This window comes from Musca domestica, unplaced genomic scaffold, assembly GCF_030504385.1.
Source record: "Musca domestica strain aabys unplaced genomic scaffold, Musca_domestica.polishedcontigs.V.1.1 27, whole genome shotgun sequence".
Classification (NCBI taxonomy): Eukaryota; Metazoa; Arthropoda; class Insecta; order Diptera; family Muscidae; genus Musca; species Musca domestica.
This window is the reverse complement of record NW_026712286.1, coordinates 143,039-168,879: the sequence shown is the minus strand read 5'-3', so window position 1 is coordinate 168,879 and position 25,841 is coordinate 143,039. Positions and strand designations below refer to the sequence as shown.

General features: G+C 37.3%; 2 protein-coding genes across 2 annotated transcripts in view; one reads left to right on the top strand and one right to left on the bottom strand.

The window, feature by feature from the left end:
* The window catches only part of LOC131803073 (uncharacterized), a 104,256-nt gene that overhangs the window by 36,243 nt on the left and 42,172 nt on the right, over positions 1–25,841 (top strand). Inside the window, exon 11 of the mRNA XM_059124002.1 lies at positions 13,022–13,114. Within this exon, the coding sequence (XP_058979985.1) occupies positions 13,022–13,114 (93 nt within the window). The remainder of the gene's footprint in view (positions 1–13,021; positions 13,115–25,841) is intronic.
* LOC131803075 (transcription factor SOX-2) lies at positions 9,030–23,201 on the bottom strand. Its single transcript, XM_059124012.1, has 3 exons — positions 22,572–23,201; positions 14,863–15,234; positions 9,030–10,291 (listed from the first exon to the last, which is right to left on the bottom strand). The coding sequence occupies exons 2-3, from the start codon at positions 15,102–15,104 to the stop codon at positions 9,727–9,729; spliced, it is 807 nt and encodes a 268-aa protein (XP_058979995.1). The 5' UTR covers positions 15,105–15,234; positions 22,572–23,201; the 3' UTR covers positions 9,030–9,726.

Sequence of the window (25,841 nt, the reverse complement as noted above, 5' to 3'; positions counted from 1 at the left end):
TCGTAATAATCTCACCCTCACCAATACCTTCAATAGCAATGGTTTGACCATTTGCTAATTCGATCGAACTCTTGTAATTGTGATTGAGATTCTTGAAAAACTTTCTTTCATTTACTGTATGTCGTGTTGCTCCAGAATCCACAAGCCAACAAAACTTCTTAGTATTGCCAATCTTGAATAAAAAAATCTTCACTTTTGTTTTCTTCATTTACCTTTTCTTCGATTGAATTGATTTTATTGGGATTCTTTCCAGAATTTTGCTTTGTTTTCCAATATTTGTACTTGGTGCAATTCTTCTTTTGATGTCCGGACTTCTTACAAAAATAACATACACCATTTGTCCCAGCCACCACTTTTAAAATTGAGTCGTTTCCCTCATTGACTGAGTGTTGTTTCCTTTCAAATTCTGCAATTACACGTTGCTGCACTAATGCGAAGGTAATCTCTTCTTCCTTGCGAGATTCAAGCGATGTAATTAAGGCATCATATCCTTCCGGAAGACTGCTTAAGAGCATGGCAGCACTCCATTTATCTGACAAACCTTCTTCGCCGACATCCCGTAGTTTAGTAAATAAATCGTTCATTGCATTTATGTGACTAATTGCGTTACCTCCTTCTTGAAGTTTTAGACTACATATTGACCTCATCAAATATACCTTATTGGTGAGTGTGTTCTTTTCATGGTAGTCTTTAAGAGCGCTCCAGGTAGCTTTAGCCGTTTTCGCACTTCGGATGTGCCCAAGCTGGTCATCCATAACGAGCAATCCAATTGTTCCCCGTGCCTCGTCATCTTTCATATCCCATGCGTCAAGTTCTGATTGATTCACAACTTCATTACCTTGGTTTCTTTTGGGTTCGGGACGAGATCCTTCTATTACCTGCTTCCATAAATTATTCTTTCGCAACAACAATTCCATCTTGAATTTCCAGTTTGCATAGTTTTCGTTATTGAGTATTGCGAAATTTGGTTTTGAATCCGACATCGTATCCTTTTAGTTATCCGTTTTAAATCTTCCTGAAATCCGTGCAAATATTTCCTGATTTCTTTAAATTCAACTTGAAATCCTTTGATTATCCTTTAGATTTATTGAAAATATCCTTTATGTCCTTGATCCTTTATCCTTTACACAAAAAGAAGGCCCATAACCTATTGAATTTATAAAGGCCGACAAACCGTTCTGTTCGATTTAAAGTTTATTAACAGAATAGAATATGAAAAACAGAAATACAATTTTCATTACATTAAACAAAATTCAAAACCTACTAAGGATGAAATTTAACAAGTGAATGTATTCAAAGTATAATCCAATATTTTGCCCTTGCGAAGCGCTTGCTTGAGGTTATCGACACTTCGGTATTTTTTAGTGTCAACCTTGCTTTTCAAAATACTCCAGACACAATAGTCCAACGGATTGGCATTCGGAGATTTTGGTGGCCATTGTGCGCTGGAAACCTCATTTTGTAACCATTCTTGGGTGGCGCATTCTAAGTGCGATAATGCTGTGTCCTGTTGGAATGTCCAAGGTCTGTGGCCAAAAGGCTTTAATACGCCCTCCAGAATATTTTCGCGATAATATTCGGCATTTATTTTGATGATTAATACGAGCGGAGAGCGACCATAGGCGGTTATGGCGGCCCACACCATCACCATGGCCATCGCGTGCGTTCGGCAGTTCACCACTTTCGGCCATGTGAAGCAACTCTTTAGCTCTTTTGAGTCTATTTTCTTTCGGTTGCGGTGTAAGTTCATGCACTTTTTGGAATTTCAATGGCTTTACCCAAAGCTCATTTTTCAATATTTACCGAATGAAATATTGCGATATGTTCAGCTCACGAGCCATTTTTCGGCCACGCGGGTTTCGATCAAGTCGCTTCTTTATATCTCGAACCATTTCTGCTGATGTTGCTGATTTCTTCCCTCCACTTCCTTGGCGTCGGGCTACGCTACCAGTATCATGGTAACGAGCGATGGTACGAGACACAAAAGATTTATTCACAGTTAAATGCTGGAGTGCTCTAACGATAGCCACTTGTGGTTTTCCAGCACAATGTATAGAAATCACACTATCACGCTTGAATTCCATCACGAACAATTTTTTTCAGGAGAATTCTCACCAGAATGCTTTTGTACGCTTGTAAACAATATAATGAGCTGTCTCTGGAATAATTCTAACAGCTGTCGGACGAGTGGCTTAGAAATGACAGCAGTCTGAAGTTTTTATAGTAAATATTTCTAAATAACTAAAAATCAGTAAATATTTCTATTTTGACAAAAATGTGCGTGTACAAAGATGGCATGTAATTGGACTGTTCCAGAACTGCAAGTCTTCACTATGATAATCAAATTTCTCCTTATAATATCGAAACAAATTGCAAAACCTGTATATTCTTGCAGATACTGGAATAGAGCAAATTCGCTTTAATTCGCCTCCTTTATGATGGGATGGAAAAAAATATTAAAACTGACCGAAAAGGCATTGCTGAAAAAGAAAATTGCTGAAGTCTGAATTTTGAAAGAAAAGAAAAACAATCCGATTTTGCTCCAACTTTGCAAATCCTAATATTTACATCAGTGCTAGGTCAGGTGCGAAAATGGACAATTGCCTTCAAATAACACACAGCACAATATTTTAATTAGCCCAAGGCCTGGTGTGTAGATAGAATATATTGGTCCACTCTTCTGGTACCTCCCCCACAAAGGTTCTAAATTTTTGTACTCAATTGAGCTCATAAAACGCGATATTAACATCCTATTCCATTCAGACTTGGCACATCTCAATATTTCCAACAACACAAGATCCGTTATAAAAAAGGCAGAGATCGGACCATTCCATTTGGTACCTCCCCACATAGGGTTGAAGATTTTTAAAAACAAAACACACACAAACATTTTTGCTAACACAAGATGACACAAGTGAAGATGATATATATCTGTGAACTCCTTCTGGTACCTCACCCACAACAAGGGTCACAATTTTCAATACTTTTATCTATCATAGCTTGCGAAACAAGTCATCGATTCTTTAAAACTTACTTCATTTAAAAATTTTCCTCAACCAGAAACCTGAGATGAATGTGGAATTTAAGATTTCGCATAAAATTGGAGATACATGTCCGATTTTCCATTTTCTAAAAATCAAATAAAGTAAAGTCCAAACCTGGCACGTCGCAATATTTATACGATATTTATTTAGGTCTAATACGAAATGGACAATATGGACCATTCCTTCGGAACCTACTCCATAGAGGGTCAACATTTTGAATAATCATAACAGAAGTCAAAATATGTTTAAACAATCGAACATTGGCTGAGGGTATGCATCTGTCGACAAATCCGACTTATATTTTCTAACTTGTTGTTTTGAAAAACAACAACAAAATATTTTCAGTTATACCTCCATTGCGCACCATAAATGAAAACATGAAATGCACTTTCATTCATGTTGCATATCGCACGTCTTATCTTCCTCCAATTCCTGTTTCATTGTGCTCCAAATGCGTTATATCTGTATAATTAGGAAGGATTTTTGCGATATATGACCGATACAGTCAGTCTGTAATATTGCATGAATATCGGTTCAGATTTATCTATAGTTGCCATAATAATGTTTCAACAGATTTTACATTTGTGCATTCCTAAATAACAACGATATTTTGTACGAGTGACCACATTCATCCTACACACGCTTCAGCTAAATCTGCCAAAAATCCCGTCAGATATAGCTACCGCAAAGTCTCTTTATGTTAAAGATATCAGATTTTGGCGTAATTTGCAATTGGTCTGTTCCAGATCCTGTAGGAATCCACTAGTTTTTGCAATTTTGTCCGATACCCTAAGGGGATAGATATTTTTTGTTCATACTTAGAGGGGAATTAACAACGGAAAGCGGTTCGAGTGTGAACGCAAGGATTTTGATTATTAAGTGCTATTGATTTCCTGAACAAAACGAGTTTGAAAGGATATCGAAGCAGAAACAACATTTATTTGTTACAGTTCTACTGAAATGTGCTGGGAAAAGTAGACCTTTTCGCCTTGATTTATACTCGGTCGTTGCTGGGAAATGCCTCTCCATTGCCCCCACCACCACCGTCATCTTTGATCCCAAAGATTGGCAAAAGAAAATATTCAATAGAAAGTCAGTCAGCCACATTGTCACAAAAAGAAAACAGAGGGAAATATAATAAGACCGAGGCACACGCACACGACATCCACAATAATATTTATTTCTTTTATCGGAGCGGATGTGAGTGTGCACAGACAGGCGGGGAGAAGGAAAGGACATGTCGCGATACAAATGAGCAGTTCTCCGCTCCGCTCTGCTCCGTTCCTCATCTCGCAGAACGCCAACACAACATTACAAGTCAAATATTTGCTCAAACACGACAAATACTGTCTTGTGGTAAGCTTAAGATGAGGCCACTAACAACCAACCCCCACCCTCCTGGCAAGAGGGCTGCTACTCAGTGTCCTACGAGCCGGTGAAATGTTCTCAGCTTCAGTTCACTGCTTGCCAGCGACGAGTCTTTGCCCACGATTTAATGCTTTGCTCACAGCCATGATTTCATAGATGTCTGGTGTTCGCACAACCGCAGGCAGTCGACGTGGCAGCCCCCTTCCCACGAAGTCATAAAAACACAATTGAATACAGAGATAAAGAGAGGAACAGTTGTTGACTGACCCCCACCCGTTCCATTGTCGGTCGATGATATCTTCATTTGTGTGTAAATATTTTGGTAACATTTCACACTTCTCCCAACTTTTGATATCCTCGCACCAGAGGAGTGCGACAACAAATACAACTGGCAATTCGTTTTGCAAAAACTCGTTTGGGCGCGTGGGTGGGCTGGGGTTGAAGGCTGCTGTCCTCCCGGTGCCCTGGCAGTGCCACACAAATGCCTCACTCGGTCTTCGATGGTCGAGTATCTAATCATGACTACACCTTGCCACTTGTGGAAGTGACCTTGTGCTATTGTCACAGACAAAGAAGCAATAGAATTGGCTGGGAGAAACGTCATTGGGCAAACAATTGTTGGGTACGCCATGAATGGGAGAGCTTCTTATCAGGATTGTGGCAACATTTTGTTGACTGATAGCTCCAGGACTTTAAATGTTGTCGATACCTAATACTTTCAATTCCATTTTGTCGCATTTTGACTTGCTGGGATATTGAAGCGATTGTTTTTTCTATTGGCCACGCAGCATTTACTTTGTCTTTAAGTTTTAAGAAGGAATTTATATAAAAAAAAAAAACAAACGAATAAACAATTGCTAACAGTTCTCAATACGTTAGAGAACTACACATGTGTCTTCATACATTTTAGTGTCTTCATACATGTTAGAGACCTACACATGTGTCTTCATACATTTGTGTGTGTAGGCGACATACGTTTACAAAATAACTGTCAACGGAATGTTTTAAAAAGTAGGAGCTAAAATAGGTTATTTCCAGCATGAAAGGAAATATTCATCAAAATGAATTTGTTTAGGGACTATAAGAAGCTTGCATATGCACACAACCTAATTTTATGGGGTTTAATCAAGTCATAGGTAGAGGCTTGCACTCCTAACTGTGCAAGGGGATATCATGAAGTTCCATTACCTAATGTTAAGGGTTAATACCCCAAAGTGAGTAGAGAGGGCCATGGCAATGAGTCTTTTCATGGTCAGGCAAATTATTCCATTAAAAATATTGATGAAATATCCTTATATAAACGGGGTTTTCCTGAAATACAATGTAGACCAATGTGAATGTATCGTCTCGCGTTCGAAGGATGCCACAGCTTTTCGGTGTTTCTCATTTCGGTTTGTGAGTCATGTTCGTCTCCCGTGTCGTTTTGTTTGAGTCCTCGCTTAAGTTCCATTGGGTTGTTCGTTTTTGTTACAAAATGTATTCAATATCATATCGCTTTTTGAAGAAAATCCCATGTCCGGATAAAGAAGAGGGCAAAGAGATACACTTTGTCATTAGGACCTCGAGATTTCTAAGGCAATAAGATTATATTGTATGTTCCAATTGTCTATTTGTATCCTTTAATACTTTATCTGAGATTTTTACATCTGTATTCTGCTTATATTTGCGATTTGAATGGCTTCCAGGCACTAGTGACACGACACAAAAGATTATTAGGTTCGGTTTACAATTGCCGGTTAGGTGAAAGTTCGCTGCAGTAGTTTGCAGAACTATGTTGAAATTCACTTTTTCATAGAGAGGCTTGATCCCAATTTTAGTTGTTGTAGGCACGATGTTTATTGATTTTTGGAGAAAATGTCAAGTTCATAGTTTCGGAATCGTCTGTTCCAAATATGCCCGAGGAGTCGCTTAACCAACGACGAAACGCGTCGCATATTGGTGAGTGTGTGATAGTGTCATAGAGTCGAGGATTGGTGGCTTCTTCGAAACCATTGTCTTCCCAGCTTTACACGTTGGCAAACACTGCCATTATCCACAACTCACATTAAACGTTGTTTAAAAAGAAGAGGGCAAAGAGATACACTTTGTCATTAGGACCTCGAGATTTCTAAGGCAATAAGATTATATTGTATGTTCCAATTGTCTATTTGTATCCTTTAATACTTTATCTGAGATTTTTACATCTGTATTCTGCTTATATTTGCGATTTGAATGGCTTCCAGGCACTAGTGACACGACACAAAAGATTATTAGGTTCGGTTTACAATTGGCGGTTAGGTGAAAGTTCGCTGCAGTAGTTTGCAGAACTATGTTGAAATTCACTTTTTCATTGAGAGGCTTGATCCCAATTTTAGTTGTTGTAGGCACGATGTTTATTGATTTTTGGAGAAAATATCAAGTTCATAGTTTCGGAATCGTCTGTTCCAAATATGCCCGAGGAGTCGCTTAACCAACGACGAAACGCGTCGCATTTTGGTGAGTGTGTGATAGTGTCATAGAGTCGAGGATTGGTGGCTTCTTCGAAACCATTGTCTTCCCAGCTTTACACGTTGGCAAACACTGCCATTTTCCACAACTCACATTAAACGTAGTTTAAAAAGAAAAACAACAACAACAATAGCATTAAGCACTGCTAATTCAAGAAGGTCACACAGGAGCCAATTCAAATTCAGGCCTTATGGACTGTTTATGTATTTATTTTAATAAAATGGAATTGGCGCATTTCTTCTCTTGCTGTCACACTGTCTATTGCGAGAAACCCATCAGAACAGAAGATTAAAACATATTTCAGAAATTAGAAATTTAACTTTTCTGAATGTATATGTCCGTCAGAACAAAAGCAGATCACTTAATATTTGTAATTAAGAGAATTTGATCGTGTCACCTTGTAAACCGTACCGTGTCATCTTGTAGACACCCTGGTATTAAGACACCTTGCTAACATAATTAACAAAGAGAAAGTAAGCTAATAATAGTATAATTATCGGTAATTTTAAGTTATAAATATAATTGTTAATAAATAACCAATGTTGTTATACAGAGTCCCAAGACTTTGACCTGATCAAATACTTCCTTGCTCTTTTACAGCCAAATGATAAGTCAATTTTTATTATTTTTTAATAGGCATACGTCACTCAGATCAAATAAACTCCTATTACTGCTAAGTCTCTCGAAATTTCGAAGCTCGTCCAAAACGTAGTAGTTTGTTGGTAACGTTTTTTTTTTTTCAAAGCAATGACTATTAAATCCGTAACAATTGGAGATTTGGGGCCCAGATTCAAAACCAAATAATCATTATTTTTACAAGACAGTGCACCGTTAGGATACACAAGACTTATATATTACAAGACTTATTGGGTTGTGTGTTCCGAATCCGGTTTATCTTGTAATTAAAATTCACTCCACGATATGTTATTTCCTTACTAATTTTTATTCGCCAACGCAAAATAAAACAAAAATCGTTATTTGATCGAAAGGAGTTTTATATTGTCTTCGGATTAACTTTTCAGCTAAATATCTGAAAACCCCGCCACAATCTTAGTTTTTTTTTGAGTAAAATATTGAGAACTTAAACATAAGCGCCCTTGCTATTTTCGTAATTCCAGTGAACTATTTTTAAGAAAATTAAATATTGGACAATTTAAAAAAGTAATGAATGCATGATTTGTTGCTATCCCACTCAATTTGTCATGCCTTACCTTGCACTGCTTGAAAACACACTCGTGAAAGGATTCCTAGGTATTGCAAGGGCTTAAATTTTTTTGCGGGGAAAGTTACTAATGCTCATCGCTTAGAGTGTCTTCATAAGCCGGGTTTGTCACATGTCAACGCCAGCTCCTCCTACCAATTTCCTTTATGAAAATGTTCTCTAAAGGAGCGGGAGAAACAAATTTGTTTTTCCACTGATCATCCTAAATATAAGCTGGGGTATTTTGTGGCTACAAACATTCGGGGCCTACGGGCAACATTGCCGCATCGAGCATTGATTTTTGTCAACAGGCTAACTCGGTTTGGCTGAAATGCAACGAGGGTGAATTATGAGGAGTAATCACTCAAACCGTTCCACTGCTCACGAATTGTAATCCCACAGATGAGTGCGCGCTCAAGTGGGTGTTTAAATTGAATTTGACACGCTAAACGCCAGTGTTTATTTGCTGTGCGACAAGTGCCACGGGGCCAGCCGCACCAAATCCTCCCCCAATGTATGAATGAGACTCTTTCTTTTTGTTTGGCTGGCTGGCTGCTCGACTGAGGTTGACGAGATTGGCGAGTGTGTATGTGTGTGTGTGTGCAGCCCAATCACTTTCACACAGAGTGCTCGTAATGCAATTTAACCTAATAATGAACGCATCAAGAAACATAATGTTGTCATCCCGAGTCGAAAGGCGGATGACAGTTGCCTTATTTTCTGTGTTCGCTTCTTCCGCCAAGGCGCGATGGTCTATCATCAATCAGGGACGGGGACGGGGGTATGCGGTGGAATAAAGCAGACAAATGCTCCTGTCCTCTGAGTACTATTTCATCTGCAAGCGTCGTGTATGAGCTCTGTGACCTTCTCGCCGCCACTCTGCCCGAAGCAGAACTTCGAAATAAAACACAAGCAGGGGCTTCTTAACATTGAAAACCAAAAAGGTGATTAAAATTTATTTACTGGCATTATCACAAAAATATATACAAATGTAAATATGCATCGTTACGTAATTTACACGCCTAGGATATACATTAGACGATGTGTTCTCCGATACCAGATAGTGTGTGTATGTATGGATGCATGCATGCCTGTTATATCCAACGGAAGTTTTTACTATTCTAGTTAGAGAATGATAGCCGTTCTTCCGCGGGAGCATTACTTCCACGATAATCGGCGCACGCATTACGTTCGACGGCATTCAAGGATTAAATGTTGGCGCAAAAATACACACATATATCTGAAATGATTCTTCAGAGCCAGTCGTTAGTAAATATGAAGGGATGGCGTTGCTCAGTATCGCTGGAATCGAACGACTCTGTCCATGTCCAAGTGTCAACTGGTTCAGCGTTAATGGGAACTATTTTAATGAACAGACAATTCATAGTTGACAGATGACAGTTGAAGTCACCCGACATGAAATTGCGACAGAAAAGATTCGTGCAGCATGCATTTTTCAAAATATATCGAAAATTAGAAGAGGGACTGGGTCTGAAAAAAGTTTTCAGGGTTCGAAAACACGTTTCCCGGGCTTGCCACAGATGTGCATTGGACAAGCGAGTAGAAATGATTAATGCTTTTGGCTTAGACGGCAGGTTCGGCAGCACCAAAACGCAATGGAGTTGGTCAAATGATATTACCAGACGCTTGCGTCGTGGCCATTGCTAATGTGGGTGACGATTTCGCGGACTTGATGCAGCCGAACGAGGATACCCCGGTGCTATTGCTGCTGGGCGGAGAGGGTGGTGTTTCTGGGCTGATGAGGGGCGTGCATCCGAAATAGCGCCATGGGTGGTACAAACTGCCAGCGTACATCGCCTGAAGGCGGGCCTGCAAGTCGAGGGCAATTGTTGGGTCCAGGGGGTAGTGTGAGAGAGCGGCGGGAAAGGCGTTTGAAAGTCGTGGGGGCATATTTAAAGTTAGTTCTAAAGGTGATCCGAAGGAATACTTCTGCGCAACGATGGTTGAAGGTGTTGGCAATCCACCCTGATGGCTAGTTCGCTGGTGGTTGTGTAACAGGCCGTTTGCTCCACCGACATGTGATTCGCCGTGGCTTTGTCCATTGCTGTTACTCGCATTCATGCTGTTGTTGTTGTTGTTGTGTCCACCTGGTACGGGTGACTTATTTAGTGTCTTGGGCTTCCGCCTAGGTCGATACTTGTAGTCGGGGTGTTCCTTCATGTGCAAGGCTCTGTAACGAGATTAAAATGATCATAATTAGTTAAAGTCTTATCAAGTATGCTCCTGAAAATAATCACAAAAAATGCTGCGGCGATTTCAAGACCTTCAAAAATCCATGAATAAAGGAAGCATTGAAGTTTGGACATATTCAGATCAACCCTGATCAAAAAATTTAATTCTTATCTTCCCCAAAATTAAAGGATAATTAATAATTCCATAAGTAGAAATACAAGGTATAAATCACATTGACCCTAAAAAATAAGAAAAATTATAATTTTTTAAAGCCTTATTTATAAAAAATAAAGACACATTAGAAATTAAATAACCTTTTAAACCACCAGGAAAAATTTGCCAGTCAAATGGAGTCTGTCAGTTTTCGTTTTAAATTTTCGTCATGATGAAGTCGGCGGAACTTGGTAAGCACTTTCTACGTTTGATCTGAGCGAAATACATTCCTAAAATCCATAACAGTCGGTAGTGTGTCCCTAACAGTTATATTGTTATTTCAACTAAAATAAAAAGCTTTTCACATATCTTACCCAAAGCCTACATAAGGTCGGCCAAGAAGAGTACTTTTGGAAATAATTTGATAATAAACTTAGTAGTTTTTGCTCCTGTTGCGATCTTACTCTGTTTGAATTTCAAACTTACTGGCAGACCTTATGTAGGGCATGATCCAATGATGTGTATAACTCAATTGAGAGTGAGTATAAGAGCGTAACCGAGAATCCACCATTCAAACTCGCTGACGAAAAGACAGAAAAGAGAATACGCGTATAACTGTGCCATTAACGTACGTTTTTGGGCAGCGAACGAAAACAAACGAAACGAATAACGTAATGCTCCCACGAAGTCACAAACTTTAAAAATATTTTCAATCGTTTTGTACTTCAAACAAAACAATACCAGAAGTACACAAACAATACGATTGCCTTTATGTACTTCGGCTGTGATTTGCCGAGCAGTATCGTTGCGAACGAATCGCCGAGAAACGTATCCAAACGTTTGCTGTGCAGAATGAGGACTGCTATATTTAGAGTCGTCATTGTAAATATTGTTTTTACACTGTTTCCATTGTATTATGGACGTAATAAATAAATAAAAAGACGTGCATTTTAATTAATATTAGTTTTTACTTTTTTGTAATGAGTTAATATACAGGGAAACGTTTGCAAACGTTTGCAATGAGTTTTTTACTGTTTCGTTTCCAATGTTGCGTCATCCAGCAAAGTACATTTCAGTTTTGTTTTTGTTTCCACTCATCTACGCAAACAGAACAAAATACAAAAGAAGTCCCGTTATCTTAATATCGGTTGTGTTTAGTTTCGTTTCGCTCTTCAAGAAAATACGGAACAAAACGATTGCAAACGTTTGGTAAAGTTTATTTTCGAACGCTGTTTTTTGGGCAGTTTTGCACATCAATGGCATGATCTTACCCATTGAGTACTTGGAACGTTGTTGACATTGATTTTTGACATTTCATGTCTAGCTTTCTAAGAGATTTACTCTTTCACTATGGTAAAATGCTTTATAGGACCCTACTACCCAAATTGCATTGCATTGTTGCTTTGATTCGGTAGATGTCGTTGGTCCCATTATCATGACATAGCATTGTTGTAGTCTAACAGACATTACGATTATATATTATTGAGGCCGTATCTTTTAATTTTTATTTTTGTCTTCGATGATGTCCGCCATTGCCTATGCATTTTTTCCAATCATTGTAGTTTTATGTCCTTAGAATAGAGTAATTTAAAATGTAGGCCTATTCTGTAACGTTTATCGATTGAAAAGATGTTAAAATTAGTTTTGCCTGCTCTGTTCCAGAAACTGTAGGAATCTACAGGTTTTGCAATTGTTTTCAATATCATAAAGGGAAAATCGGTTATCGTGGAAAGAGTTACAGGATAGGTCTACTGATCAAAATTTTTTTATTGCATTTATGCCAATAGACACACCTGCATGTAAAAAACCATGGCAAAACAATAGAGGTCTACTCAATTGCTAAATCGAATATGGCAAAACTTTTCTGAAGTGCCCATATCTTAGGAAGACGAATTTTATTTATCTTGTCTTAAGCTTAAACTTATAAAAACTTCAAATTAAGGAAACATTCTCGGTCCTGTTAGTTCTTGTGTGGTTCTCGAATAACGTTTTATTTCAAGCCAGTCTTTAACGCCACAATAACTGGCTGAAAAATGTTGAAAAAATCTTTAGAATATCTGTTTTATAGATTCTGTATAAAATGGCATCTTTCGCTGACAATTTTCTGTAATGAAATTAAGTCCAAGTTCGAGGTGACAATCTTCTACCAGTATTATACAAAAACAAGTCGCGATATTGTCGATCTTCATACTCGTTCTAGATGCCGCAAAATTATACATTGAAACAAAATTCCACCATTTCATAATCAAACCTTACATGACTTATCGGGATAATATTTCAGTCTTCTGTTTTAGATTTTATTCGGCCATGATTTTTATACCCTCAAAAAAGCGCGAAAATCGCAAAATATTTGGTCGGAAAGAAATCTACATTTCTTTCCAGTTGTGCGCTCATCTTTAAGGAAGAACTGCAAAATTTAAATTTGACACTTTATGGACATTAGATAAGAGTTTCCGCTGTCGTGATATTTCTTTTTTTTCTATGGCGTTAGTTAGACTGAATTGATTTTCTTTTTTCCCAAACCATCCGTTTATGACATTAACGAAAAACTAATTCACATTTTTTCTCATTTCAGTATTGCGGAGTTAATTGGCGATTATCTGATTCTCAAAATGTATCCCAGATTGAGAAGTCTGCCATGGATGACAGCAACGCAATGACATGTAGAGTGAGTACATTTTGTTATTTATTTATACACTTGACGCGTTTTACATACAAACATAGAACACATCTTTGGTCCTGAATGTGTTTTTGATGAGGATACCGTCTATTATTTATGAATTCGAAAACTTCCATATTTTGACTCGAGTATTCGAATTTGGCGATACACATGTTCATACATATGCGCTCATTTGACTTATTTTTGAATTCAATGGGAATGTGAACGAACACCCTATAATGTTCTCACTTCGGTGATAAGTAGTAAATTTCCTTATTTTTAAGCCACACACACACACACATACATGCCCACCTATGTCCCCTGGCACACGTAGAAGCTATTCTAATGAGCTTGATGGTGTCGTGCGTGTTTGCATTAGATATGAATGAAGGTAATGCGAAGTTATGAGTCGCCTGGCCGAACAATAGATCAGTCTACAATTATTGTCTTAATGTCAAAATTAAATGAAAATGAAAACAACAACAACAAGATATGAAACAGAAACAGAAACAAATTCAATGGTGATCATTGTTCTTTGATTTGATTTGTCGATGAAAGAACTCTTTTGTTAGGGGTTCGATCCATTGTTTGATTCTGAAAAGACGCAGATGGTCGACACGGACACAACCAGCGCTATCAATTGATAAGCAGGAGAAAATGAGAAGGTAGAAAATTTTAAAAGCTGATATCCCACAAATTTGCCTGGAAATTAGCCGTAGCCGAAAGATAAGTGGTTGTTTTAGAGAAATCGCATTTAAAAAAGACAAGACAGCTTGTGGCGTGCATTAATTTAATAGCTAGAACATAAATGAAGTTATGAATGAAAATCGTCATAAGTGGGAGAAACTAAGGATAACTGATTAGAAACTAAGGACCAAAAATTTAGTGTCCTCTGCCATGTCCATTTGTAAACAATGTCATCTGAATAAGCACGATGCCGGAGAAAATGAGAAGGTAGAAAATTTTAAAAGCTGATATCCCACAAATTTGCCTGGAAATTAGCCGTAGCCGAAAGATAAGTGGTTGTTTTAGAGAAATCGCATTTAAAAAAGACAAGACAGCTTGTGGCGTGCATTAATTTAATAGCTAGAACATAAATGAAGTTATGAATGAAAATCGTCATAAGTGGGAGAAACTAAGGATAACTGATTAGAAACTAAGGACCAAAAATTTAGTGTCCTCTGCCATGTCCATTTGTAAACAATGTCATCTGAATAAGCACGATGCCTTTGAAATGTTTTTGATGCATAGATGACTAAAGTCCTACACAATTCTATCAATTCTAGATTATCCTTATTTGGTACCTTTTACTTTTTCCGGCCTGACAGAGTTATGGAACGTAGTTTCAATCGAAAATTCAGCTCAGAAAATACTTTTCCAGCTAAATTTACTCAATAAACTATTCCGAAAGGGTACAACAATCTTTACTCGTGTACGCATGTGTACTTAAGGTAGATTTACACAATTGAAGCATTTTGGAGAAAATTTTAATCGTGGAAACCTAGCTGTAATATATTTTATATTTATTTATTTATAATAATAATAATAATAAATAATAATAAAATTCATTTTGACCTTTCAATGGAAGGATGTCGTGTGGCATTAAACGGATGACAACTCCTAAAATATTTTACTTTAAATACATTGATCTTTGGCGACATCAGTTGCAAAACATTTAGAAATTTATTTTGGCAACATCCGCTGACGCCAGAAAGGAAAGGAGGTGAGAAGGACATAGGGGAAATGTTATGGCTTACCTCAAGCGCTTCGCCTCGTCTATAAATGGACGTTTTTCTGATTCTGATAACAGTTTCCACTCAGCCCCCAATCGCTTTGATATTTCGGAGTTGTGCATCTTTGGATTGTCCTGAGCCATCTTGCGCCGCTGTCCCCTTGACCAAACCATGAAGGCGTTCATGGGTCGTTTGATATGATCGCCGTTGTGACTGTTGGCCGCACTGCTCTGTTGGTGGGCTGTGTGATTAACGGTTGTTGGCATTGTGTCGTCCACTTCTGTCGCGACGGAGACTGTTCGGGGAGTTGTGTCGGACAAATACGGAGCAGTTCTCTTTCAAGTCCTCTCGATTATGCTACAGATGAAATATCAGTGTTGACATACCATTTATAACCTAAAATCAAATAAAAATCGGATGGAATGTAATTATCTTGCCGAACTGCGTCCAATATTGTTGCGAATAAAAGATCATAGATCATAGATCATAAAATTGTCTCATCGTTCAGGACCACATTTTTTATTGTATTGTAACATTCAGAACAAGGTCTATATAAGGTTCAGCACCATTCTTATTAATTAAATCACAATGTGTCTATTGACATCAAACTAAGTTGTTAGATGAGCTCACTGGCCGACCTTATACAGGCCATGATACAACTCATGTTGTGTAAAACGTCGAATGCATGCGTGAGGTATTATGTAGGGGTGTGAAATTAGTATTGTCTGGGGTTGTCACAATCAACACAATATGTAAAGATAAGAATTTAAGAAGGCGAAACCAATTTTCCAAATTATTTACCTTTGACAACATCTGATTGTCAAAATGTACACTGGTGGCCAAAACTAAAGCAACTTAAATCGCAAAGACGATAAATGTCCTGTAACTTTTACAAAAATAAACAAATCCAGTTTTAAATGAGAGGTTTAATTCACTTCTAAGAAACTAAAAATAAAAACACAAAAATAATTTTGAACAAAAAATAATATGTGGAAAACTAAAATGACCCAATTTTTGCTTGGTCAAAACTAAAGCAACTTTTGATTTTTAATTTTAAAATAATTAAAGTTTGGCTATTAGTCGATAACGCAACCATTATTTTTGATAGCAACTGCACACCTACGAGGCATTGAAAGTTGTGCTTATTTATTTCCGAATCTCGCTTGATCTTCCTATCTACGATACTCCAAAGGTTTTTTATGGTGTTTAGGTCAGGTGATTGTGCCGGCCATAACAAAACATCAATTTTTGACTCCCGCTACCAATATTTGACAAGTTTTGATACAAGTTTGGGATAATTGTCATGCTGAAACACCCAAATCAGTCGAATATTTTACTCAGCGTAAGGAAACAACGTGATGTCCAACACATCTTTGTAAACAAACCGATCCACAACTTTCTTTATTTTATGGATAGGCCCAAGTCCATAGAAAGAAAAACAGCGCCACGCCATTTTTGACCCTCCCTAATGCATCACTGTACCTTTGCAACACTGCGCTTGAGTCCTTCATTTTTTGGTCTTCTCACCGTAAAATTTTTCACGTCTGAGCCTTTAATATTAAACGTAGACTCATCCCAGAAATAATGTTTTTTCCATTGAGCTTGATTCCACTTAATATTATGGTTTCCGAAAGCCTTTTTGTTTTTTTTTCAGATATAAATGGTTTTTTGATGTCTTACGGTCATGCAGACCAGCTGCCACTACTCGTCTACGCACTTATCTCCAGCTTATATCCAATGATTGCTCTCTCACAAATCCAGTTGAACTCTTAAATGGTTGTTTTTTATTTCTCTCACAATTTGTGGATCAGTACGGGCTGAAGTTTTTCACGGCCTTCATCTGTTATAGACTGTTACTACTGATCCAGTTTCAAAAAACCGACTTAGTATAGAAATAATTATGAAATCACATAAATATTTATGAAATATTTCTCGGAAATCATTTTCTGTGATATGTTGTTTTGATAGTCACTGATAATTTGCTGTTTTATTCAGGTACTGTATTTGTTTCTAGCCATTTTTAAAATTTTTTGGGCAGTACTCAAAAAACGAAAAGAAAAACACATACTGTTGTAAAAAACTTCTCAAAAGGGAATTATGACAAGCGAAATTGTCGAAGAAAGCAAAAAGCGATAAATATCACAGTAAAAACAACTGAAATTGCAGGGGTTATATGAATGTACAGCAGAGTTGCTTTTGTTTTGTCCAAGCCAAAATCGGGTTAATTGACTTTACCAAACATTATTTTTTATATAAAAATGAATTTTGGTTTTATGTTTTAGGTTTTAGGTTTTTAAAAAGTGAATAAAGTACCTAATTTAAAACAAGAAAAACTTTCTCATTTTCTTAATTTTTAAAAAAGTTACAGGGCATTCATTCTCCTTGTAATTTCAGTTGCTTTAGTTTTGGCCACCAGTGTATATCCATTGTATATCCCAGAGATGGGAATCTATTTTCAATGAAGTTAAACTTGACAGGTTGAATTAGAAAAAAATGCATTTGTATTTGAAATGTGGTTGCCTCGATTTAATTGTTGGGGAAAAATCTAAAATTATCCAAACTTCTCTTGGGCTTTGACATGTCAGTTTATCCATGACAACCAAGAAACACTATAGGTTTCGCCCGCATAATTTTCCTGACCTGAAAATATTTATATGTAGATTTCCCACAATTTTACAATTTATTGACTTCTGTACCAAATAGGTCAATTTATTCTCAAAATGAAATGTTTATTTGTATTGTTTTTTTTTTTCTGAAATGCTGTTATTTGTACTGCTATAGTTATAGTGAAGAATGAACCGCTCATTCACATTTTATCTCCTGAACGAATTTAGAGAGCATCTAACATTTCGTATACATAAGACAATTGAGACAGGTTTTCCAGAAATAAGCCCTTATTTAGGTAGAATGTCTGTTCGTTTTAAGGTATATTTTCTACATTTTCACACACCTATTTATAAGATTCTGTTATAACACACCTATCAGCCAAGGCTAAGAATGTTGTAGCAGACCCATTCGTAGAATGTGTTCAGTATTTTACTAGTATTAATTTTCAAAGAAAAAGTGTTTTTGAGTTGGATTGTAAATGTGTTTCAATTAGCCTTAGTATCAGACAAGGCCTATTTAACTTGTCGGGAGCACTGCGAATGTCCAAAATCCATAATTTTGAAATATAAAATTGACTTGGTGCCTATAAACCTTTTTTCTGAGTTGCATTTGGATAGTTTCAAATGTAAATCGGTAGAGAGATGTTAAACTTCTTCATCTTTCGTGGAGTATACTTGGTCGTGTTTGGCACGTTAGTTAGGCATCCCTACGACAGGGAAATATGATACAATTATCTGCAACAATTTGCAACTATGCGTTATTAACCAATAGTCATCATTTTTCATTTACTTTATGATAACTTTTATTTACAATATTCTGAATTTGAAAGAATAATATTTAGCGTTGAAAATATCAAAGTACTTAAATGTACTAAAAACTATTCCATTTAAAATTCGAAACAAAAAAAAAATCGCATTGGCTTCCATTTTTGCTTTTTCGAATTATAAATTTGGATTCGAATTCTGAATTTGAAAGAGATCGGAATAATAATTCGCGTTGAAAATATTAAATTTCAACTCCTTACCCAGCGTATACAAACGAAATGACAATTGGATTCATGTATTAATTGTAGAAGTACCAGAACTTGTCTTTGTGACGTAGAAATTTCTCTAATTTGACCATTTATTTTAATTGTTAAATTTTCAAATATTATATGCTGAACAAATACATAAATTATTTATATTTCAATTCTATTAGTAGGAATTTAACTTGAATGAAATCAAGGAATATTAAATTGATCAAACTAAATAAGCGTTGTAGTTAATTATTACTTTTGATTTGCATACAAAAAGTATTGATTTTTCAATCTACCTCGAATATGAAGAGATATATTGCAATTAGTTTCGACCTAATCTTAGGTAAATTTCTTGTAATTATTTAATTGAAGCCAAAAAGCGGTTTATCACACTTAATGATTTAATTGAGTTCTTAACTGCGATTAAGGATGTATGATGTTCAATTAAAAGTTTCTAAGTTTTTTCTTTTAATGGTTAAATTCCACTTATATTTCTCGTCATATAGTTAAATAAAAACATTATATTTTCATTGTAAAATTAAAAAAAAAAAAAAACAAGTAAGCAAAGGCTATAGTCAAGCGGGGCCGACCGTTGAATACCCTACAACACTATACAGTTTACATAGGCGAGATGCTCGAAAAAATTCCACAAGATATTGTGCTAAATAATAAGAGAAAACCATCAGGTTTCGTTCTCTAATTTTCGAATAATAGCAACTTAAATTATTTTGCTCATTTCCAATTTATTGGTAGATGTTGCACGTAAATGGTCTTCCTAGATCTGGAACCAATATTTCCCAAAGACCTATAATCTCTCAGAAGTGGCAAAAGATTAACATTTATTATTGGTTTTTGACTGAAATGCATCTATATGAGATACAGACATTTGACTATATTCTTCAACGAAATCAGCGTTAACGAAATAGTCAGAAGTGCGTCTTTCCTGTATTTGTGAATTTTCCAAAAAGTCACTGGAATGGACATTTTCGTATTTTGTCTACAAAAGTTGGCAAGCTATTCACACATTGTATATTTTTGGATGGCCATCCAAAACTGCTTGGCTTTTGCAATGTCCGGTAACCCCCATTCAAATGTGCGCGAGGATCGGGCTGACAATTTTGCAGTTTTTTGGTCCATTTCAACCCCTAAATATACGGCGATCATCTCCAAAAAGAGTAGGCTTCTATTCTGACCCTCATCTTATCCCCATGCAAAATTTCGTATGGATCGGGCCATAAATGCGATCTGTATATGACATCCTGATATCCTAACTACTTAGTTTTGTTAGCTGTAGAAATATTACCAAATGTTTAATTCAAAATGAATTTGTTGGATGTTAACATCAATGTAAAGATCAGAAGTAACCTTGTCATGGCTTTGTGATTTCGCCGGGATTTAAAATATTCGCGGTTTAATGAAAAATTTTGAATTTTTTCAACACAAAAGATATGGTCTATTTTACCCGCTAAATATTATCCGATGACCACCCAAATTGGTAGGCTTCTTCCCCGCCCTAAACTCTAGCTACATGCGAAATTCCGATTGGTCGATTGGTCTATAATTGTGACCTGTATAGCTACTGCAAAATCCGACATTTTTCAGTATTTGGTCCATTTCAACCCCTAACCATTTGGCGATCATCTCCAAAAGAAATAGGCTTCTATTCTGACCCTAACCCCACCTTCGTGCAAAATTTCGTAAGGATCGGGCCATAATTGCGACCTGTAGCGTGATTACAAATTAACATGGACAGACGGACAGACGGACGGACGGACATACATAACTAGATCGACTCAGCTCGGAGAGCTAGGAAGATCCATATATACTTTCCTATATAGGAAACCAATATTTCGAGGTGTTACATAAATTCTGGCCCAATCAAACTTACAATACCCCCAACACATAGTGTTGTAGGGTATAAATATTTCATAAATTTCTAAAAACAATTCAGTATATTCAAAGATTAATTAATCTCCCTAACAGGTTCAGTGCCATACTCTAACTATTTATAACTATCCAACAAATTTTATCCTTTCTCTTCCTGTATCATGCGTTTGATTGGGCCAAAACGTTTTTAACCCCTAAAAATATTGTTTCTAGACCCTAAAAAAAGAAACAGGAATATTTTCTGATTTTTCACAGACTACACCTTTTTCAAATGCAATCCGAAACATTTTATTTGAAAATGGAGAATTTCTCTTGTAATTCGTAATATTTCAATTTTAATTCGCGATTACCATTTTTAACGTTATAATTGTAATTCGAGGATTAAATTTGTTATAACGTAACGTTTGATGTTAATTTTGAATTATTTCATTTGAAATTTGATTCATTCCATTTTTGAATTCGAGACAAAAAATCGCAAAAATGTTTTACATTGGCTTCATATTTGCTTTTTCGAATTACAAGTGAAATAATTCGAATTTAAAATGGAATAATTCGAATAAAAATAGAAAAAAAATAAAATATTTCGAATTTCAAATACAATTTTACGAATTATAAATGAAATTCTCGAATAACAATTAAAACGGTTCGAATCACATCTGGAAAAAAGTGCAGTAATTTTGCATGAGGTTAGGGTGGACCACAACTTTTGTGTGAAAATGCCGGAGTTTCCATTCAACCGGAAATATTTTTGATATTGAAATTTTCATGAAAAGGACACTTCTAACCCTTACATTGATGCTGATTTCATTGACGTATACAGTCAGATATTGGATAAAAACGAAATATATACAGGAATTGAAGCCTGCAAATATTTTTTTAATTCCCATTAGCATTTTTAAGTGCGTATTTAGAGGGCAATTTCCACGACTTTTTGAATGGTCTCGTGGTTCGGGTAAAAAACAAGGATAAGCCCTTTGCATTACTATTTGACATTATTTCAGGGATGAAATGGACCAAAAACACACACACACACGTGCCTCAAATACGTGGAATGTTCGTCTGGTGAATGTAGTTTTCTGAAAAATATTGGCTTTAGATCAACGGGGACCGAAGGAAGGTAATGATGAGAACGTCCGACTTATATTAATTAATTTCAACTCCTTATCGAAAATTCGAAAACGAGTCTTAATAAATATTTGGAATGATTGTTAAAAATAAACCAACTACACCTACCAATAACTTGAAGGATTCGTTTACTTTTGTTAAAAAGTATTCCAATCTACTGATTGATTTGGAACGAGAGATCATACTTCTCATCGTACATTTTTCTTCCTAGTAATTATTTTCGAAAAGAATATTTGTTTACGACAAATCTTCACGGATTTGTTATCCAAGAGTGGGCTATTTTTCACTCGAAAGACAAATACCATATAGATGAGCGTTCATAGCCGATTGAAACGTATAGGCCTTGGGAATTACCGAACATTCCAATACGTTCTTCATCGATATTGGCACATTTGCTACCAGAGGTAGATTAGTGCAAGATCCGCAGTTCATTGTCTGTGGCAACAAAAAAAGCACCTGCACGAACTTTCAAGTCCCTCATGTCACTTACAAATGTCTGCAGAATACATATTGTCGGTGTCATGCTGAAGAGTTCCATACATCATTTTGAACCTCTTCCTCGTTACGTGTAATTTTCAAAGTTTTCCCGTTTCCTCCACGTATCGGCGCAAATATTTTAGATATTTTCCATGATATTAAAATACATGTTTGAGATATGAATTTAAACTCTCTGAAACTTTTCCATTCTGACAGATACGCCCCGAAGTTTTCGGAGGGCATTTTATGTCAATTTAAACACATCTAACACATATAATCTAGCAATACAAATACATTATTTTTTGGAACTCAGCATAAAACCGACGATATATGTATGTAAGTATCCGTAGGACCCCGCAGCATATCACTTATTCGTTATGAATTAAAGCTACTGACGTGGGGGCAAATTTACACAATTCTGAGATTTCTTGTCTATCGCGACCATTTTCGCGTTTAAACAAATTTATCGCCATATGTTTGTAAACGGAAAGCCGATAATCTGGCCATGGTTTTGAAATTAGTATCCACTGACAATGTCCTCAATCCCCAATGTTAATCCAACTCGAAGTATAATATTCCACACTACAAATAGGTGTGCATATTTGAGAGAGGATTGTCGTACCAATTGTTTAACTGATTATCCCGCAGTTCGGCAGGGAGCGTTCCTTTATTCTCGAAATGGAAATCCGTATGAAACGATCCCCTATTCCCGGAATCAAAGGGGCACTTTCAGTCACTGTCCCGTTATATTGCGGATCTATTCCGTGGCGAACATTAACTCGCGTGCGTTTGTTTAACTCGCTCACTGTCCGCTTCTGACCTTGCACTTTTAACGAATGTGTAATTGCATTGGATGTCGGCTTGTCACTTCTTTCAGACCGACCGCGTTTTAAAAACAAATACCGCCGATACGGGCTTCTTTAGACGTTTCGTGTGCGGCACTCGAGCGAACGACACGAAATGAATTTTGCGGTTGTCCGGAATGTATATCGGTCTGAGCTCTTGCTGCCACTACTACTACCACTGCCACCGAGCGCACGGACGTGGTTGTAACTGTAGCACATGCGAATAAAAAGCCAACATAAAAAGCGAGTCAACCCTGCCGTTTCTTATAGTTATTGCTGCTGTTGTTGTTGTTGCGTTAGTCGTGTAGAGTTAGACGGTTGACGGCACCTTCCTTCTGGTTACACGGTTGTGTGGGCATTGATGGTGGAACCGCGTAAGCGATTTGTTTGTTATAGCTTTGGTCTAGCATAGGTATGTGGATACAAGCCACATGCACACAACAACATCTGGCTGTTTTTGTTGCTGTCGACTGATATTCCTGTGCGAGAGACTGTGGATGGGTGCAGGCATTGGCATCATTAGGGGCTGGTGTTTTGTTTTCGTCCTTTGTCAGTATTTTGGCAGGAGTGATGTAGCTATTGTGGCAGAGGAGAGGACACTATCCCACCCACCCACTTGCATGAGGATCGGATTCACACGTGGGAATGTGCAGCTTCACGTGCTAGTTGTGATAGTTGCAGATGTGATAATTGCCCATCGATGATTGTCCTTAGTCTGAGATTGATTGTCGTCACAATTTGGCTGCCACTTTGTGTCGGCTGTCACAAAACGACGACGATTCTGTTATGCAGCCTTAGCATGGCTAAACGTGTCAGCTGAATGTGTGTGAGTGTAAATGTTGCCGTGGTGTTTGTGCACAGATGAGTTCCCGCCAAATATTTGACGCATGCCCAGAACGTTCTCTACACCGTGTAGACTTCATGGACGACCACCGAGAAGTATGCTGTGCTACCAACCACTACCTCCCAGTCTGAAGGGCGGGTGGACGGACAAACAGACGGGTGTGAGCTTGGAAAGACAAATAACAAAAACCGCACAATAAAATCAAAGGAAATCCCCTTTACAATAAAAAGTTAACAAATGAAAATGGTCGTTGTTTGGGAATTCTCACTTTTCTACGCCGGCAGTCCCACACGTCCCATACAAACCCCAGTGCCTTTCTACGCGCATGCACTCAATTTTAGGGCAATTTGGCCAATAGCGAACACAAAGCCACCGAAGCAGTTAAATTGTTCACAATGTCATTTTGCCAGGAAAGTCTATCCCATTGTGTGCTGGTATTGTGTCAGCTAATGGGTATCGGATGTGTCGTCTCGTGGCTGCAGCCACCTGCCCCCACCCATCTGGCTGTGGCCAGATATCCGCCAGCAGTGAGCGAGGTCTATAAGCAGGCACAGAAGAATTCTCGAAACGCCAGTCCCACGTCTCCACTAAGACAATGTATTTATACAAATTATTCGGCTTATTAACCTGTTGCTGCCGCAGATATTAACTGGGAAGAAAGGACTTCAAGTGGACTTCAAGAAACAATTGGACTGCCAGGCTAATAATGTTTGTCATTCCCCAAGGGACAATTAGAAATTTGAGGTGTCATACTGGCCCCCTTGGCACTCGGGACCGAACTTATTGGTTCTATCTTGAGAGCCGAAGATAAATTGTGAGCTACATCCATTCTGATGGATACGTACGCATGTAAGACATGTGTGTATGTGTATTTAGCTGCGGCGTATGCACATTGAGTGGCTGAATAATTTTTGTCTCCATGTGGTGTGACCGCACACCGCCAGACAAACACCGATGCAAAGGAGGACATTATAGCAAGTTAGCAGTCCTCCAAAAAGCCATTTAACTAATGCCGAAATTTATTGTTGGAAAATAAGTTAATATTTCAGGCTTTGTTCCGAATTTGGCGAACACACAATGTCAGCATAATGGAACGACGAATATCTGGCCGTTTCAATCATCTGTGTGTATATGTTTGTGTATGTGAATGTTGGTTCTAAGTTCTACACTTCGCAACACGGAACGAGAATCTGAAATGAAACAGTTTCTAAATCTGCAATGCCAATTCTCGAACAGTGATAGAAGGAACATCGGGGGGAAAACTCCTACTAGAATAACAGTTAAGAACATTATCCGTTTTTATACCCTCCACCTTGGAAATGAGGGTGTATTAACTTTGTCATACCGTTTGTAACATCCCTGAATATTCGTCGTAGACCCCATAAAGTATATATATTCATAATCAACATAAAATTCTAAGTCGATTTAACGATGTCCGTCTGTCTGTCTGTCTGTCTGTCTTTTGAAATCACGATACAGCCCACATTATTTGACGTAGAGCATCAACATTTAGCAGAACAATTTGTATTGTGTCTAGGAGGGTTGGTTTTAAAAATCAGATGTATCGGTCCCCGTTTTGGTATAGTCCCCGTATAACGGTACCTCCCGATATTCGGTATCTTGATGATTTTTGCCACGTTTTTTCACGGATTTGTCTAAAAATTGGTATTTTTTGGTCATAATGAGTTCTGGCTCCGGTGGCGAAATATTGTATGTATAGGTCCACGTTTTGGTATAGCCCTCATATAAGGGTACCTCCCGATATTCGGTATCTTGATGATTTTTGCCACATTTTCCCACGAATTTGTATAAAAATTGGTTTTTGTGGGTCGTAATGGGTTCTAATGTTTCATTTACCCTAAGGTGGAGGTTATTAAAAGATCTGCCCGGTCGAACTTAATGTTTTTTTCTTGTTTGTGTTTCACCATTCTTTTGTGCGGTGTACACTAGCCACCGTGAAGGGCAGACAACGAAAATTTCCTAAAAAGGAAATAGATAAACGACCCGACAATCTATAATTTTGTCAAACAAGGAGCTGAATTCTTGTTCTGCGAAAATTTGGAAACGAAAAATGTTTTGTTTATAAAAATGTTATTTTGGCATTGATTTCCTTTTCATTCCATAGAACAAGATTTGAGCCCAGGACCTCATTTTCTGTTCTACGAAAATGTGAAATGAACTTTAACAAAGGAAACAAATGTAA

Coding starts and splice junctions, on each gene's coding strand:
- LOC131803075 (XM_059124012.1), bottom strand. CDS start 15,104: ATGCCAACAACCGTTAATCACACAGCCCACCAACAGAGCAGTGCGGCC. Junction 10,292..14,862: donor GACGAGGCGAAGCGCTTGAG/GTAAGCCATAAC, acceptor ATCTCGTTACAG/AGCCTTGCACATGAAGGAAC.